The 15,223-nt window shown below is 46.4% G+C and overlaps 1 protein-coding gene and 1 long non-coding RNA gene across 3 annotated transcripts in view; one reads left to right on the top strand and one right to left on the bottom strand.

Moving 5' to 3' along the window:
* Positions 1-273: 273 nt before the first annotated feature.
* Positions 274-8,602, bottom strand: LOC125752903 (uncharacterized). The gene is made up of 3 exons (XR_007403485.1): positions 7,675-8,602; positions 1,566-1,635; positions 274-412 (listed from the first exon to the last, which is right to left on the bottom strand). It is a non-coding gene; the product is annotated as an uncharacterized LOC125752903 (long non-coding RNA).
* PIK3CG (phosphatidylinositol-4,5-bisphosphate 3-kinase catalytic subunit gamma) overlaps positions 2,507-15,223 on the top strand; it is a 34,769-nt gene continuing 22,052 nt past the window's right edge. The window contains exons 1-5 of one of the 2 annotated variants that reach the window (XM_025449401.3): positions 2,507-2,658; positions 5,680-7,692; positions 10,643-10,708; positions 10,831-11,056; positions 12,465-12,568. In XM_025449401.3, coding sequence (XP_025305186.1) covers positions 5,692-7,692; positions 10,643-10,708; positions 10,831-11,056; positions 12,465-12,568 — 2,397 coding nt within the window. In that variant the 5' untranslated portion in view covers positions 2,507-2,658; positions 5,680-5,691. Of the gene's footprint in view, positions 2,659-2,683; positions 3,046-5,679; positions 7,693-10,642; positions 10,709-10,830; positions 11,057-12,464; positions 12,569-15,223 lie in introns of those variants that run through there. The other variant, XM_025449402.3, reaches the window with a different exon arrangement.

Raw genomic sequence — 15,223 nt, 5'->3', positions numbered from 1 at the left:
CGTGTCTTTCCCGAACCTCCGTACCTCCCACTGCTGTCTTTCATAATCCCTCCATTTCCGCAAACGGATCTGTTCACTGTCCCCCAGATACTCTAAGGCTTAGAAACCTTTCCCTATGACTCCTCCTCCTCCCTTAAATCCTAGGCCTCCCTCTGCATATTAAAATTTTTTTAAAATCCCACCCAAGGTGACCCCCTCTCTCAAAATGTTGTATTTTTATAACAAACATGATATAATGTACTTAAACAATCTGACCTATACATACTATCATACTGCATGTCTCAATCTATTTTATTGACCACTGATCGATCTTACTGTGTTATTGTCTCAGCTCTTCTTGCTTGTCATTCCTGCGATGCTTGGAAGTGACATACAGAAGGTCATGTATGTCGACTGTCTGTAAAACATGGTGCTAGATGCATGGAGATTCACAGGAGAATCACAGGGGAGAGAAAGATGAAAAGAGACACATACCAAAAAAGTAGGTTAATGATGAAGCCTAGGGGTTTTCTGAGGATGAAAGAGGCCCTAACTAGTAAATGATTCCTCTGCAAGGAGGAAGTATCCACCGAAAGGAAGGAGACATTGACCATGACTTCTGCCTTGGAACGCATATGACATATAGTCAAATTTTAGTGGCTATATTAGGATTTGGGGAAGGGCAGGGTATTTTTAATCTCAAACCACCAATAAAGCCTGAACTGTTTGCAAGTTTAGTCATAGAACAGACAATATTTGCATAATAGGACTTAGCTGAGCGGTTCTTTCAGTGGCAAGGAGACCCGAAAGCCAGCATCTAGCATTTTGGAATAACGTGGCAGGGGGGAGATACCAGGTTGGGATGTGGCCCCCTGAGTGTGAATGAGCCAGGGCTATGGAGAAATCTGTTCAATGGTCTGGGAACAGAGTGAACCAAGCTCGTGGTCCCTCTGTGGCCAGCTCACCTCCCCCCACTAGCCTCCCCTTCCACACTCTGGGTGAAGCACAGCTTGGCAAGCTCCTCCAGCACGGTTCCTTGGGCCCTCATTCAGAATCAACCAAGAGCGCCAACTCTGACACTTCTAAATCTGCCAGCCTCCTAAGGGACTCTTCCTACGAAGGAATATACCTTGGGAAGCTGATGAGGCCCTTCCAAGTATTTGGAAGGCAGTCTGAATCAAATGATTTACCTACTGCTGTCAACGACTATAGGTACTATTTGACTACTGATAGAAACTATTTGCAGTGGGGCACCTGGGTGCCTTAGTGGTTGAGCATCTGCCTTTGGCTCAGGGCATGATCCTGGAGTCCTGGGATCGAGTCCCACATCCAGCTCCCCCGAAAGGGAGCCTGCTTCTCCCTCTGCCTGTGTCTCTGCCTCTCTCTCTGTGTCTCTCATAAATAAATTAATAAAATCTTCCTTTAAAAAGGAAGAAAAGAAACTTTTTGCAGAAAGCTAAGACCCAGAGGATCTTTGTGAAATGAGATAGATCAGATCAACAACGATTTATCTTGATGTCAAAGTAACGCAGAGAATCTCTCAATTATATGCGTGCAAGAAAGCTGTGAGGCTAGCGCCATCCTACCTGTTGTTCCTGGGGCTCAGCTGGAGTCCATGAGAGCCCAGACTGGGGATGAACCCCCATATGGGAAACCCTGAGGATGAAGAAGAGAGGAACTGGCTCAGGATCTGAGTGGGCTTGGGGGTTCTAGAAGGAATTGAGGTCACCTGGAAAATACCGAACTGCTCTAAACGTTATTTAGGATGGCTTTTCAATGGATTCTCTACCCCCATGGGACTAAGGAGCCATCTCTCAGTGACTATCTCATGGTGTGACAGTGCTCAGAGCTACAATTTTCCCATGACACTGAGGAACCTTCTATTTTTTTCTGCAGCCGATCACTGCTCACAGTAAGTCTCACCCTACAGCACTCATGGGTGCACCCTCGTGCACGCACACACACACACACACAACAGTGATATCTCAGACCCTGAACGCTCTGAAAATATAGAGAAATGTCTCAACAAGGTAAGGAAGCAAGCTCCCAGACCTCGTCTTTGAAAATGTTCAGCTTGGTAACTCAGGCCCCTGGATCACTAGGTTTCTCTCCTTCCATCCCTCAGTTACAGCATTTGAACAAGGGTGCATTTGAATTCCCACGAAGAAAGATTAATTAATTAATTAATTAATTAATTAATTAAATGAGTTTTGCAGAATTAATGGGTTTCATTTGCCTCTTGAAATCTTCCTACCAGGATGTTTCTCTAATATTGTGGTTGTTAGGCCTTTTCTTCTAAGAACTAGCCTAGAAAAAGTACGTCTCGTGTGTTTATGTCTTACGAATGTGTATTTTAATTTGTTTCAGTCTCTCCCCTTTTAAAAAAGTTCACTCAAAGAGCAGAATATATATATGGTAAACACTTCACTCTGGTGCTTCACTCTGTGCTATAACAGGAAATGCATTTCTGACACTTTTAAAATGAGCAATCACACGTATAATCAACTTGGTTAAAACTTCCTTCCTGGTAACTGCAACACTTCCTCTGCATCTGGATACGAAGGGAGACCCAGAAAAGCGGAAGAGTTTAGAGGCTACACTGGGTAGATTCGAATTTGTTTTGTTTTCAAAAATTAAACAAATGATCCTTCAGCATCATCACCTCCGCTGCTTTATCAGGTATTACTTCCTTCTATTTTTTTTTTTTTTTATCCCCTTTGTTGGGTCTGACTCGAAATAGTGACACTTCCGTCTCAGCTAGAATATTTTTATCTGGAATGGTTGTTGCTTCTTGAGATGATAACCACCACTGAATGTCTCCGTTTCATTGTCTAGTGCAGCCCATACGTGTGGATATCCACAAGGCCCCGGCAAAAGCTCTGCAGGTGCATCTGTCCTTTTTGTTTTTGTTTTTGTTTGGGAGGAAGAGGGAGGGCACAGGAGCTTATGCCAGCCCGGCTTCACCTTCTTCCAAATGCATGTTTAGTGCTTATTGGGCTTACCAGTGTTCCTGACGCCTTCTCTTAAGAGGAGAGAGCTGCTTAGGCACGGCCATGAAGGAAAGCAGTGAGTATTTAGCCGGTCCGTTTTCTTCTGCGTCTTGTAGCTTGGGAGATGGCTTGGGATCACTGAGGCAGAAGTTGTTGCTGTGTACTTGTACTTTGCCTAAACTTGGACCTATTTTAGTCCAACTTGGTGTCAATATAAATGCATCTTACAGTTCTCTTCTTTGGCAGTTATTCTACAGTGTAGCCACAGACCAAACAGTGAATTAACAGCTGCAGGGGAGAGTCCTTTGGGACAGTTGATTTCATGTCTTTACTAAATACAACTTCATAACATTTTAAGAGAGGGAATATTGACTTTAAAAGTAAGTTTAGGTCAAGATTCGAATGGAAGTTTGGATCTAATGAAACTTGTCTTTCTTATCTTTTAATCAAACTCTCCTTTTTGGTGTATATCAAATGGTCTGCTATTAAGGAAATAAGTAGTCATGAGTCTCGCTAACATTAGTCATTTCAGAGAGTAAATGATAGCCTCTGAAACGTTTATTTTTTTTAATATATTTTTTTTATTTTTATTTATTTATTTATTTATTTATTTATTTATTTATGATAGTCACAGAGAGAGAGAGAGAGAGAGAGAGAGAGAGAGGCAAAGACATAGGCAGAGGGAGAAGCAGGCTCCATGCACCGGGAGCCCGATGTGGGATTCGATCCCGGGTCTCAAGGATCGCGCCCTGGGCCAAAGGCAGGCGCCAAACCACTGCGCCACCCAGGGATCCCTGAAACGTTTATTTTTATATCAAGGTTTGGTTCTTCTTTAGAATATATCTTACCATGTACTGAGACTAAATATTAAAGCGCCTCGTTTGTATTTCAATTTTAATATTTTTAGTATTTATTTGAAGGGTTTCCTATGGCATCCTGTCACATTTTAACTGAACTGCTCTATGAAGGGTAGGTACTTATTAAAGATTTGAGGAAAGAGTGAGCTGATGAGAATACAGTTATGAATTCTCATTATAGAGATGAAAAATATGAGGGCAAAAAAAAAGAAGTTAAATAATCGATTGGGTCCAAATAGCAGGTCTCTGGAGTCCAGAAATCCTTCCTTCCATCCTGTGGCTTCTCCACTACCGAAGGCAGAGCAGATAGAATGAATTGGTGCAAAGTCAAAAATATCTGAATGTTCATACTAGAAGAGTACAGCCCAGGGGGACTCCTCTAAGATACTGCCTTAATGTGGCAACGACAGCCAGAATGTGTACACATTTCACAATCCCAAAACGTAAATATCTGCCAATGTTCTTGCTTGCAGCTTCACCGACTGTGGCATTTTTTAAATATTATCAAATGAAATTACTACCTTTCCTAACCAGAAAGGAAAAAATGAAAAGAGGGGGCACCTGGGTGGCTCAGTGGTTGAGTGTCTGTCTTCGGCCCAGGTTGTGATCCCGGGGTCCTGGGATTGAGTCCTGCATCAGGCTCCCCACAAGGAGCCTGCTTCTCCCTCTGCCTGTGTCTCTGCCTCTCTCTCTGAGTCTCTCATGAATAAATAATAAAATCCTTAAAAAAAAAAAGAAAAGAAAAGACAGGAAGTTGGCTAGGGAGGAGAAACCTGATCCAGACAGTTTGAAAAATCGAGAATGTGAAGCGTGGTTGGGTGAGGTGTCTGGGTCCCAAGGAGAAGTGTAAGACTGAACAAAGATGAAACAAGTCGAAGGCCTGTTTTTCAAAGTGGGGTGGTTTCAACATCTCATGGTGCAACTTGTAGATTGGAACTCTGTCCTTTAACTGCATGATCTTGCTCATTTATTCATTCCAGTGTGCTGAAGAACGATGACCAACTTTAAGCCATTATAACCCGTTAGGGACTGTAGAGATGAGTGCTTCACATCTCTCTCTCTCTCTCTCTCTCTCTCTCTCTTTAATTAAGCCTTTAGAGATGCCTGGGTGGCTCAGCAGTTGAGCGCCTGCCTTCTGCCCAGGGCGTGATCCCAGGATCCGGGATCGAGTCCCACATCGGGCTCCTTGCGTGGAGCCTGCTTCTCCCTCTGCCTGTGTCTCTGCCTCTTTCTCTCTCTCTTTCTCGGTCTCTCATGAATAAATAAATATAATCTTTTTTTAAAAAAATCAAACCTTCAGATATAATGAAGGGATATGATGAATGACCCCCCATATACCTGTCGCCCATACCGAACAAGGATATTACTTTATTTGAGCCTCACCTCCACCCTCTGAGGTTTTCCTAACCCCGGCTGACCCCTGGAGGGGGGGCGGGGGGGGACAGGTGCTGAGATTACTTCAACAGCTCAAGGCACCCAGACACTGAGCAGCGGGATCAGCTCTCGTGGGCCCCCATTCCTGACCCCCCGGTTCCCCGCTCCCGACCCTCCAGTACCCCATACCCATCTCTCCGGGATCAGCCCTCATGGGCCCCCATTCCCGACCCCCCGGTACCCCGCTCCCGACCCCCCGGGATCAGTCCTAGTGGGCCCCGCTCCCCATCCCCGGGTACCCCGCTCCCGACCCCCCCCCGTACCCCGCTCCCACCCCGGGACCAGCCCTCGTGGGCCCCGCTCCCCACCCCACCCCACCCCCACCCCCACCCGCGTGCCCCCCTCCGGGCTCTCTCCCGCCCCGGGGCAGGCGCCAGCGCCGAGCCCCCGCGTGACGCAGCCCTTGCTGTCGCCCGCAGGTGGCGCGGGCCATGGAGCCGCAGGGCCGTGAGCCGCGGGTGGTGCTGAGGGAGGACCACCGCCGCCGGCGCCGGAGGATGAAGGCGCGCGGCCCGGCGGCCGGCCTGCCGTCCATGGAGCTCATCCCCATCGAGTTCGTGCTGCCCACCAGCCAGCGCAGCAGCAAGGCCCCCGAGACGGCGCTGCTGCACGTGGCGGGCCACGGCAACGTGGAGCAGATGAAGGCGCAGGTGTGGCTGCGCGCGCTGGAGACGAGCGCGGCGGCCGACTTCTACCAGCGCCTCGGGCCCGACCACTTCGTGCTGCTCTACCAGAAGAAGGGCCAGTGGTACGAGATCTACGACCGGTACCAGGTGGTGCAGACGCTCGACTGCCTGCGCTACTGGCAGCTGCTGCACCGGAGCCCCGGCCAGATCCACGTGGTGCAGCGGCGCGCGCCCTCGGCCGCCACGCTCGCCTTCCAGCGGCAGCTCACGGCGCTCATCGGCTACGACGTCACCGACCTCAGCAACGTGCACGACAACGAGCTCGAGTTCACGCGCCGCCGCCTGGTCACGCCGCGCATGCTGGAGGTGGCCGGCCGCGACCCCGAGCTCTACGCCATGCACCCGTGGGTGACGTCCAAGCCCCTGCCCGACTACCTGCGGAAGAGGATCCCCAACAACTGCGTCTTCATCGTCATCCACCGCGGCACCACCAGCCAGACGGTCAAGGTGTCGGCCGACGACACCCCGGGCGCCATCCTCCGGAGCTTCTTCGCCAAGATGGCCAAGAAGAAGGCCCTGATGGGCATCCCCGAGGGCCAGAGCGAGCGGGACTTCGTGCTGCGCGTGTGCGGCCGCGACGAGTACCTGGTGGGGGACACGCCCCTCCAGAACTTCCAGTGGGTGAGGCAGTGCCTCAAGAACGGAGAGGAGATCCACCTGGTGCTCGACGCGCCTCCGGACCCGGCCCTGGACGAGGTGAGGAAGGAGGAGTGGCCGCTCGTGGATGACTGCACGGGGGTCACCGGCTACCACGAGCAGCTCACCATCCACGGCAAGGACCACGAGAGCGTGTTCACCGTGTCCCTGTGGGACTGCGACCGCAGGTTCAGGGTCAAAATCCGAGGCATCGACATCCCCGTGCTGCCCCGCAACGCCGACCTCACCGTCTTCGTGGAGGCCAACATCCAGCACGGGCAGCAGGTCCTCTGCCAGAGGAGAACCAGCCCCAAGCTCTTCACGGAGGAGGTGCTCTGGAACGTGTGGCTGGAGTTCAGCATCAAGATCAAGGACCTGCCGCGAGGGGCCCTCCTGAACCTGCAGGTCTACTGCAGCAAGGCCCCCACGCTGTCCGCCAAGGCCTCGGCCGACGCGCCCGGCGCCGGGTCCGAGGCCAGGGGCAAAGCCCAGCTCCTCTACTACGTGAACCTGCTGCTGATAGACCACCGCTTCCTGCTGCGCCGCGGGGAGTACGTGCTCCACATGTGGCAGATCTCCGGAAAGGGCGAGGACCAGGGCAGCTTCAACGCCGACAAGCTCACGTCGGCCACCAACCCCGACAAGGAGAACTCCATGTCCATCTCCATTCTTCTGGACAATTACTGTCACCCCATAGCCTTGCCCAAGCATCGGCCCACCCCTGACCCCGAAGGGGACCGGGTTCGAGCAGAAATGCCCAACCAGCTTCGCAAGCAGCTGGAGGCGATCATAGCCACGGATCCCCTTAACCCTCTCACGGCCGAGGACAAGGAATTGCTCTGGCATTTTCGATACGAAAGTCTCAAGCATCCAAAGGCCTATCCTAAGCTGTTTAGCTCCGTAAAATGGGGACAGCAAGAGATCGTGGCCAAAACATACCAGCTGTTGGCCAGACGGGAGGTCTGGGACCAAAGCGCTTTGGACGTGGGCTTAACCATGCAACTCCTGGACTGCAACTTTTCGGATGAGAACGTCAGAGCCATCGCAGTTCAGAAACTGGAGAGCTTGGAGGACGATGATGTCCTGCATTACCTGCTGCAGCTGGTCCAGGTAGGGGATGCTGGCGTGCTCCCCGGAGCACTCTCCTCAGAGGGTTTATTTGCATGTACACGGGCGCACCCCACTCAGTTGCCAAATGCCCTTTGTCCGCAGTGTCACAATCAGTCACAGACCTGATGAAGCGACGTCACAAAAGGTAGTAAACTGTCTCATTGACTTTTTTTTTTTTTTTTTTTACTCACTTGGAGGGGTTGCCAGTAAGCATTTTGAAGACCTAAGTAATTTTGCTTTTTAGGCAAACTGGCCCCACAGGAGAACCTTGTTCTCATTTACCGAGTGAGAGACAGATGCGATTTATTGTACCTCCCTTGTGCCCAGACTCCAAGGCTCCAAGTCATTTGCGTGTTTTTCCTGTATTCTCACACTGAACTCTCCCAACAACTATGAGGGAGGTCAAATTAACGTTTGCGTGTTATGTGCAAGGAAACAGAGCCCCGGAGAGTCTAAGTAACGTGCTCCAGGTCACATACTTTGAAAGCATCAGAGCAGAAACCAACCCCAGGAGGTCTGCCTCCAGGCCCTGCTCTTTTCACCGCCTCCAATATCCTGCATCACTCCAGGGTCAGGATAGTGTATCCTGGAGAGCAAAGGTCACCCTCTCTGATCACGCTTATCACAATCCGTAGGATAACACGTCGTGTCTGGGGTGGCGCCTCGAAAGCCCCTCTCTTTGGACAGGTCCGGTCCAGGATTTCCACTCTGGTTCTCACGCCTTTCTTTGCCTGTGGTCCAGAGGGGCCAAGTGATTTGCCTAAGGTTTACCTAGGAAGTTGAAGAAAAAAGGGGCACAGTTCTGCACACCACAGCAGTTCCCAGATCGTATTGTGCTGCTTACCAAGGAAGAGGAAGTAAAGGAATTGGAAGAGAAATGTTTATTTTAGAGCGCAGACATGTCCCTTCATTAATTCAACAACACGTACTGAGCGCTTCCCCCCCCAACCCCTTTCTAGATGCTAGATATAGAGCAGTGTTCACAACAGAGCCCGTCTCTGCCCCCCCCCCCGCCCCCCATAGCTTGTGGTGCCATGGAGAAGATTGACAGTGAGCTGCATACACATGCAAACAGATATTTAATAACAAATTGTGCACATGCTTTGGGAGAAACTGCAGAGTATTATGAAAACAATTGGCAGGGGTCCTGGGGATTCTTCATTTAGCTGGAAGAAACCAGGGACGGTTCTGAGTAAGTGACATTTGATCTGACATCTTTAGGACTTAGGCTAAGTGTCAGACACTAAACTGTCAAATCATGATCTATCGTTAGAGGAAGGCCTCAGAGTTTTCTGATGAGCATTTTGGATATTCTCACCCTTAACTCTGAATCTTCACCTTCTCATCAGGCAGATACTTGAAACATTACACTTGACCTTTGTCTTCATCTATTCACTGTACCTCATATTTATTTTCTCTGCCCACCAGGATAGATACTGACATAACACAAAGGACAATTAATGAAATTTAATTCACCGATGAATTCTTTTTTTCATTCTCAGTCTCACAAGTGAATTCTGCAGAATTGGAAAGCAAATAGGGTTCTTCTTGGAAATGTTTTAAACGAAAGAGGTCAGTAAGTAATACTAACATTGCGTTTGTGGTCATAAATTTGAAAAAGAGCCGTCATTTGTAAAACTACTTGGGACGTTTTCAGCTATGGCTGAATGACTCATTCCTGATTAAAATGGTCTCCTGGCTGAGATCTGCACTGTGTTTATAGAAGTGAAACACGAATAAGGTCAAAAAGACTCACGTTCGATCTAGAAACTTACAACTGATTCTGAAGTTAGTACCGTGGCTTAATAACCACATTCTCAGAATTCAGACCTTCCTGGCGGCTGCAGGCACACAAGCATCTGAAGCACCTCTGACAGCATGAGGATAAATGACATAGTATCATATCAGTACTAATCATTTCCCAACTGGAAGACCAGAGTTAGAACTGGAAATTGTACCAAGAAGCTCATGGGCCGGAAAACATAAAGTGGAATGGGAATTTCTTTGGGTCTTTGGGAGGAGGGGGAAGATAGGCCATTTCTATTTATAAAAGGAATATGCTCTAAGTCCTTTCATTTTAAGCCTCTCTTTACGCACACACGTGACATCCACCCTATAACTTTGTATGCCTCTTACTTGCCAGTCTTGTGGCTGTTAGCAGACTTACTGCAAAGACAGAGCAATGTTACAACAGATATTCATACACCCACCATTCTTAGTTATTTTTTTACATTTTATCAGTGCCTTTTCTTCAGTCATGGAGCTGTCTGCCACCCAAGTCAGTATCCCTGAGATAGCCAAGTGATATGAAAACTACAAAACCCAAAGGAGCATCTAAAATCAGAGACTCTTCAGACAAAAAGCTCTGTATACACGGCAGCAGGGCAGGGGGTAGTAATCGCTCAGTGGGGATGGTCCAGGCCTGGGCGTAAGGGCCCCTGAGGCAGCTCAGTGACCTGCCAGCGAGATGCCCAACACGCATCCTGAGCAAAAGGGGAGCCATGGGATCTTTAGGATCTTCACATCTAACAAATATTTTTTTCCTTACGTGTACTCTTATCTCCACTGTCCATTTTCTTTCCAACAACCTCTTCAACATTCCGCTTTTGTAGATTTTGTTATGGCCACCCCCGTGTGTCCCCTGTGTCCTTCCAATAAATCAAGTAAGTCCTTAATGGGAGCTAAAGCCTTACCGCTTCACCTTTGAAGTTATCAAAAGCACATAACGGTGCGTCAAGAGTTCTGGCTTCTAATCCCAGTCCTTAAGCAAGCGGTTCACTCTGGCCCAAAGTGTCCTCGAAGACAAAGGGTGGACTTAAGTGGACTTAAGTGGCTGGTAAGATTCTCCTCACCCCAGCCAGATAAAGACCCAATAAAACCCATTTCCCTTTTCCTGATTAACCAACACAAAATGCAACCCTACAAAGCGCCCACATGTTCTTCCTTTCAGGCTGTGAAATTTGAACCATACCATGACAGCGCCCTCGCCAGATTTCTGCTGAAGCGTGGCTTAAGAGTAAGTACTTACACTTTGGTGACAGTGTGACATTCTAGCAGTTAGCAAGAATTGACTGACAGAGCATTAGTCACCATGATTTCACCCTTCTTCTTCTCCTTCCCCCCAACCCGCCCCCCCAGAACAAAAGAATTGGTCATTTCTTGTTTTGGTTCTTGAGAAGCGAGATAGCCCAGTCCAGGCACTATCAGCAGAGGTTTGCCGTGCTTCTGGAAGCCTATCTAAGGGGCTGCGGCACTGCCATGCTGCACGACTTCACTCAACAAGTTCAAGTGATTGAGATGCTACAGAAGGTCACCATTGATATCAAATCGCTCTCTGCTGAAAAATACGATGTCAGTTCCCAAGGTACAGTGGCTGTATTTTCTTGGTTCGCTTCCCAAAGGCCTTGCTCTCCAGATGCCCTGTGATGACTCCTCTCCTTCAGGAAGGCGAGTCTTGCCTCCCTAAAGGGAGCCAGGAGCAGATTTCTTTCATCTTCTATCTTAGTGGAGTAGGCAAATTTCAAGCTCTCCTTTCTCAGTTCATATTTTTTTGAATTATACATGTAAACACACCAATGATGAATTTATGATGAGAGACATTCAATTCTTCGAAAAATTTTAAAAGCATTATGCCAATGTAAGATGCATTGCTTTAAGAACAATTGCACGCAGAGAGTAGTGATTTGCAAATATTTACCTTCTTCCTCACTTTCAATGTATGTAATTTTATTGAGAAGCTAATTTAAAAAATCTGTGTATATTTACATATATATTTATATATGTCAGTGTACTTATACACATACATATATACACCTTCTCTCAGAAGTCATTTCTAAGATGATCTTCTTACCCCTAAGAAATCCTGCTCCTGCCCCTAGGAAAATTAATCACTCTTTCTCTGTATTCCCATAGGTTTGAGTTTTGATACTTTATTATGGTCATTAACACATCTTTCTGGTCTGGTAAACTACATGTGCCTTGAAACCAGGGGATATTTCTTATTCATTTCTGTATACCTACCTCCAGCACTGTGGCCCCTAATGGACACATATTAACATACTCAGACAGTATTTTAAACTTTTGAAAATATTCTGAATTTCCACTTTCTCCCTTAACTCTTTTCCAATACACCAATAATGCTTTCTGCTAAAAATTAAGAATGGTAATAATCATCTTACTTTTATTTGCCTTGTAAGTAAGAAAGGGAAACACTTGTACTGGCCTCTAATATGTTATCCAGGAAGTAATTTTCACCCTGTATCTTCAGTCCTTAGAATTTAGAATTCTAAAGAACTCTTGAATTAAATTTTAAGTTAAATTTTGAGGCCATCACGTTGTCTCCATGTAATCTAACTTCCTCTTTTGAAAAGCATTTACACAGAACACTCACTGGATGGCATTTTGTATGTTATTTACATGTCCGTTCCCCAAACCACATGGCAGTTCAGAGTTTCACATGTTGGGATGAAAATGACAGTATTCATGCCTTTGCATTACCCTCAAAATATCCTTTCCCTACCTGACTGGCTCAAAAGCTTCTATGCTCTGCCGTAGAACGCATCCACGGCCATATGCCCCACAGTAAGCCTGACTTATCTTGCCATCTCTTATGGTGGGTTCCTCAAAGACAGAACCCTGCACCCTGTGCTCCTGCTCCACACCAGGCCAGATGGGTAGAACGTGGTAAAGAGATGTGGCCTCAGGAAATGTTACAGGTAATATCGGCTATTTCTCAAACTCATGTAACTTTTGTGCGCTTTTGACAATTGCAGTTATTTCACAACTTAAGCAAAAGCTTGAGAACCTGCAGAATTTGAATCTCCCAGAAAGCTTTCGAGTGCCGTATGATCCTGGACTGAAGGCAGGAGCACTAGTGGTAGGTATCACCTTCACATCTCCAAGCGGTCTTTGTGTTTTGAAACTGCTGGTGCACATTAGTGCAAAGCTAACTGTTTGTGTCGAGCCACAGAAGCTGGAAAGTCCCTGCAAGGGCTCCTGTCAAGGCCTTCCCTGACTGCCAGCTACTCAGAGCCTCAAAGCCAGGCAGTCTCCCATCCGCTTCGTGTTACATCAGCTTTCTTAAGGAATCCTTCACACACAGTAAAGTTTGTCCATCTTACGTGTACAGTGCGATGTGATTTTGACCCACGTATATCACCAGCACCAAGTCAGGATATAGAACATTTCCACAGACGTGTTCCAGGAAAGGTTCTTTCACGTTCCTTTGCGGTTAATCCTTCGCTCCTTCCGTCCCCCAGCCTAGACAGCAGATCTGCTCCTGTCATGTCATTTTACTTTTTCTAGAATTTCATGTAGAATCACATAGTATGTGGTTGTGGCATCTGGATCCTTTTCCTTAGCCTATTGCTCTTGCGATCCACCCGTGTCACTGTGTGTCAGTGGTCTGCTCCTTTTTATGACGGCGCGGTATTCCCCCGTGGGGATATACGATTTGTTTTCCATTTACCTTTCAAGTAAATATTTTAACAGCCAGATAGCGGAGACATGGTACGTGCGTGTTTAATTTTATAAGATGCTGCCTAACTGTTTTTCCAAAGTGACCTTACCGTTTTATATTCCCACCAGCAATGTATGTGAATTCCAGTGGTCCTACCTCCTGGTCAACACTTACTGTCACCAATCTTTAACTCTAGCCATTCCAGTGGTGAAGCGGTATCTCACCGTGGCTTTTATTTGCATTTCTCCGATGATGTTGAGTATCTTCTCATGTGCTTATTTTCGTTATCTTCTTTTGAGAAGTTTCTGTTCTCATCTTTCATTCATTTTTAATGTGGGTTGCCTTCTTAGTTTTGAGCTACTTATATATTCTGGATACAAATCCTTTATCAGGTATACATTTTACAAATACTAGTCTGTGGCCTGCCTTTTCATTTTCTTGGTAGTGTATTTAAGAGCAGAGGGTTTGATTTTGGTTACGTCCAACTGACCACTTTTTTTATAGTTTGTTTTTTTGTGTCCTAAGCAACATTTGCTTAATCCAGTACATCTCAACCAGGTGTGACACCCCTCAACACATGCGCGCGCGCGCACACACACACACATATATTTGTTAATGTCTGGAGCTATTTTTTTATTGTCACAACTGGGAGAATGCTACTAGCATCTAGTGGGTAAAGACCAAGGATGCTGCTAAATATCCTACAATCCACAGGATAGCCCCCCAACAATAATAAATGATCTAGCTCAAAATGTCAACAGTGCCAAAGTTGAGAAATACTGCATAATGTGACAAATATTTTTCCTAGAAGTTTCACAGATTTCACTCTTACATGTAAGTCTTTGATCCATTTTGAGTTCATTTTTGTGTACGATGAGACGTAAAGATCAGGTGGTGTTGTTTTTTTTTTTTTTTTAAGAATCAAATATCCAACTTTTCTGGCACCATCTGTTGAAAAGACTAACCTTTTCCTGTTGAAGTATCTTGGCATTTTTGTCAGATATCAACTCATATATATAAATGAGTCTATATCTAGATTCTCTAGTCTACTTTATTGATCCAAATATCTATCCTTGAGGTGCCTGGGTGGCTCAGTCTGTTAAGCTCCTGACCTGATTTCAGTTCAGGTCACGATCCCCGGCTCATGAGATGGAGACCTGCATCAGGCTCTGTGCTCAGCAGGGAGCCTGGGATTCTCTCTCTCCCTCTGTCCCTCCTTCCACAACTCTAAAATAAACAAGCAAACCTTTTAAATAAGTAAATAAACAGGTAGATGTCCTTACATCAATATCACATGCTCTGGGTAACATCCAGAAGATAAACCACTTCATATATGTGTCAGAACCTTATACCCATATACTTCCATTACCCTCCTCCCATCCTTTGTACTATTTTTGCCATGCCTTTAACTCCAACATATGTTTTAAGCCCAATAATAATAATTGCTTTAAACAGTTAAAAAGTTGATTAGATTTAATAGATTAAACATTTTTTTATACTTAGCCACACAATTACGACATTTGGGACTCTCTACTTCTTTGTATAGGTTCATGTGTCCATCTAGCATCATTTTCCTTCAAATATTTCTTATATTGCAAGTCTTCTGGCTAGAAATTCTTTCAGCTTTTGTCTGAGGACCTCTTTATTCCACCTTCATTTTTGAAAGACATTTCCACTGAATTGAGAATTCTAGGTTGACCTTTTTTTTCCCTCCCTTTCAGCAGCATTTTCTTCTGGCTTGCATATTTTCTGATGATAAGTCTCCTGTCTTATCTTTGATTTCTGTACATGTAGGTCTTTTCTCCCCCAGGCTGCTTTATTAAGATTTCTTTTTAGCACCCTGGTTTCCAGCAATTTGATTATGATCAGCTTTGGTATGGCTTTTTGTTTTATTTACTGGGTATGTTGAGCTTGAGTAAATGGTGGAGTTGCTCTGTATTAACGGGCACATGGGAGTACCAGGGCCCTGTAGGAGTGGGGTATGTGGAAGATGGGACCTGCCATTGCCTCTTGGGCATCTCCACAGACTCTCAGGGTTCCTCAGAACACAATTTGAGAACTCTTGCTTTGAGG

The sequence above is a fragment of the Canis lupus genome, chromosome 18 (genome assembly GCF_003254725.2).
Source record: "Canis lupus dingo isolate Sandy chromosome 18, ASM325472v2, whole genome shotgun sequence".
Lineage (NCBI taxonomy): Eukaryota > Metazoa > Chordata > Mammalia > Carnivora > Canidae > Canis > Canis lupus.
This window is presented reverse-complemented; position numbering and strand designations above follow the sequence as displayed.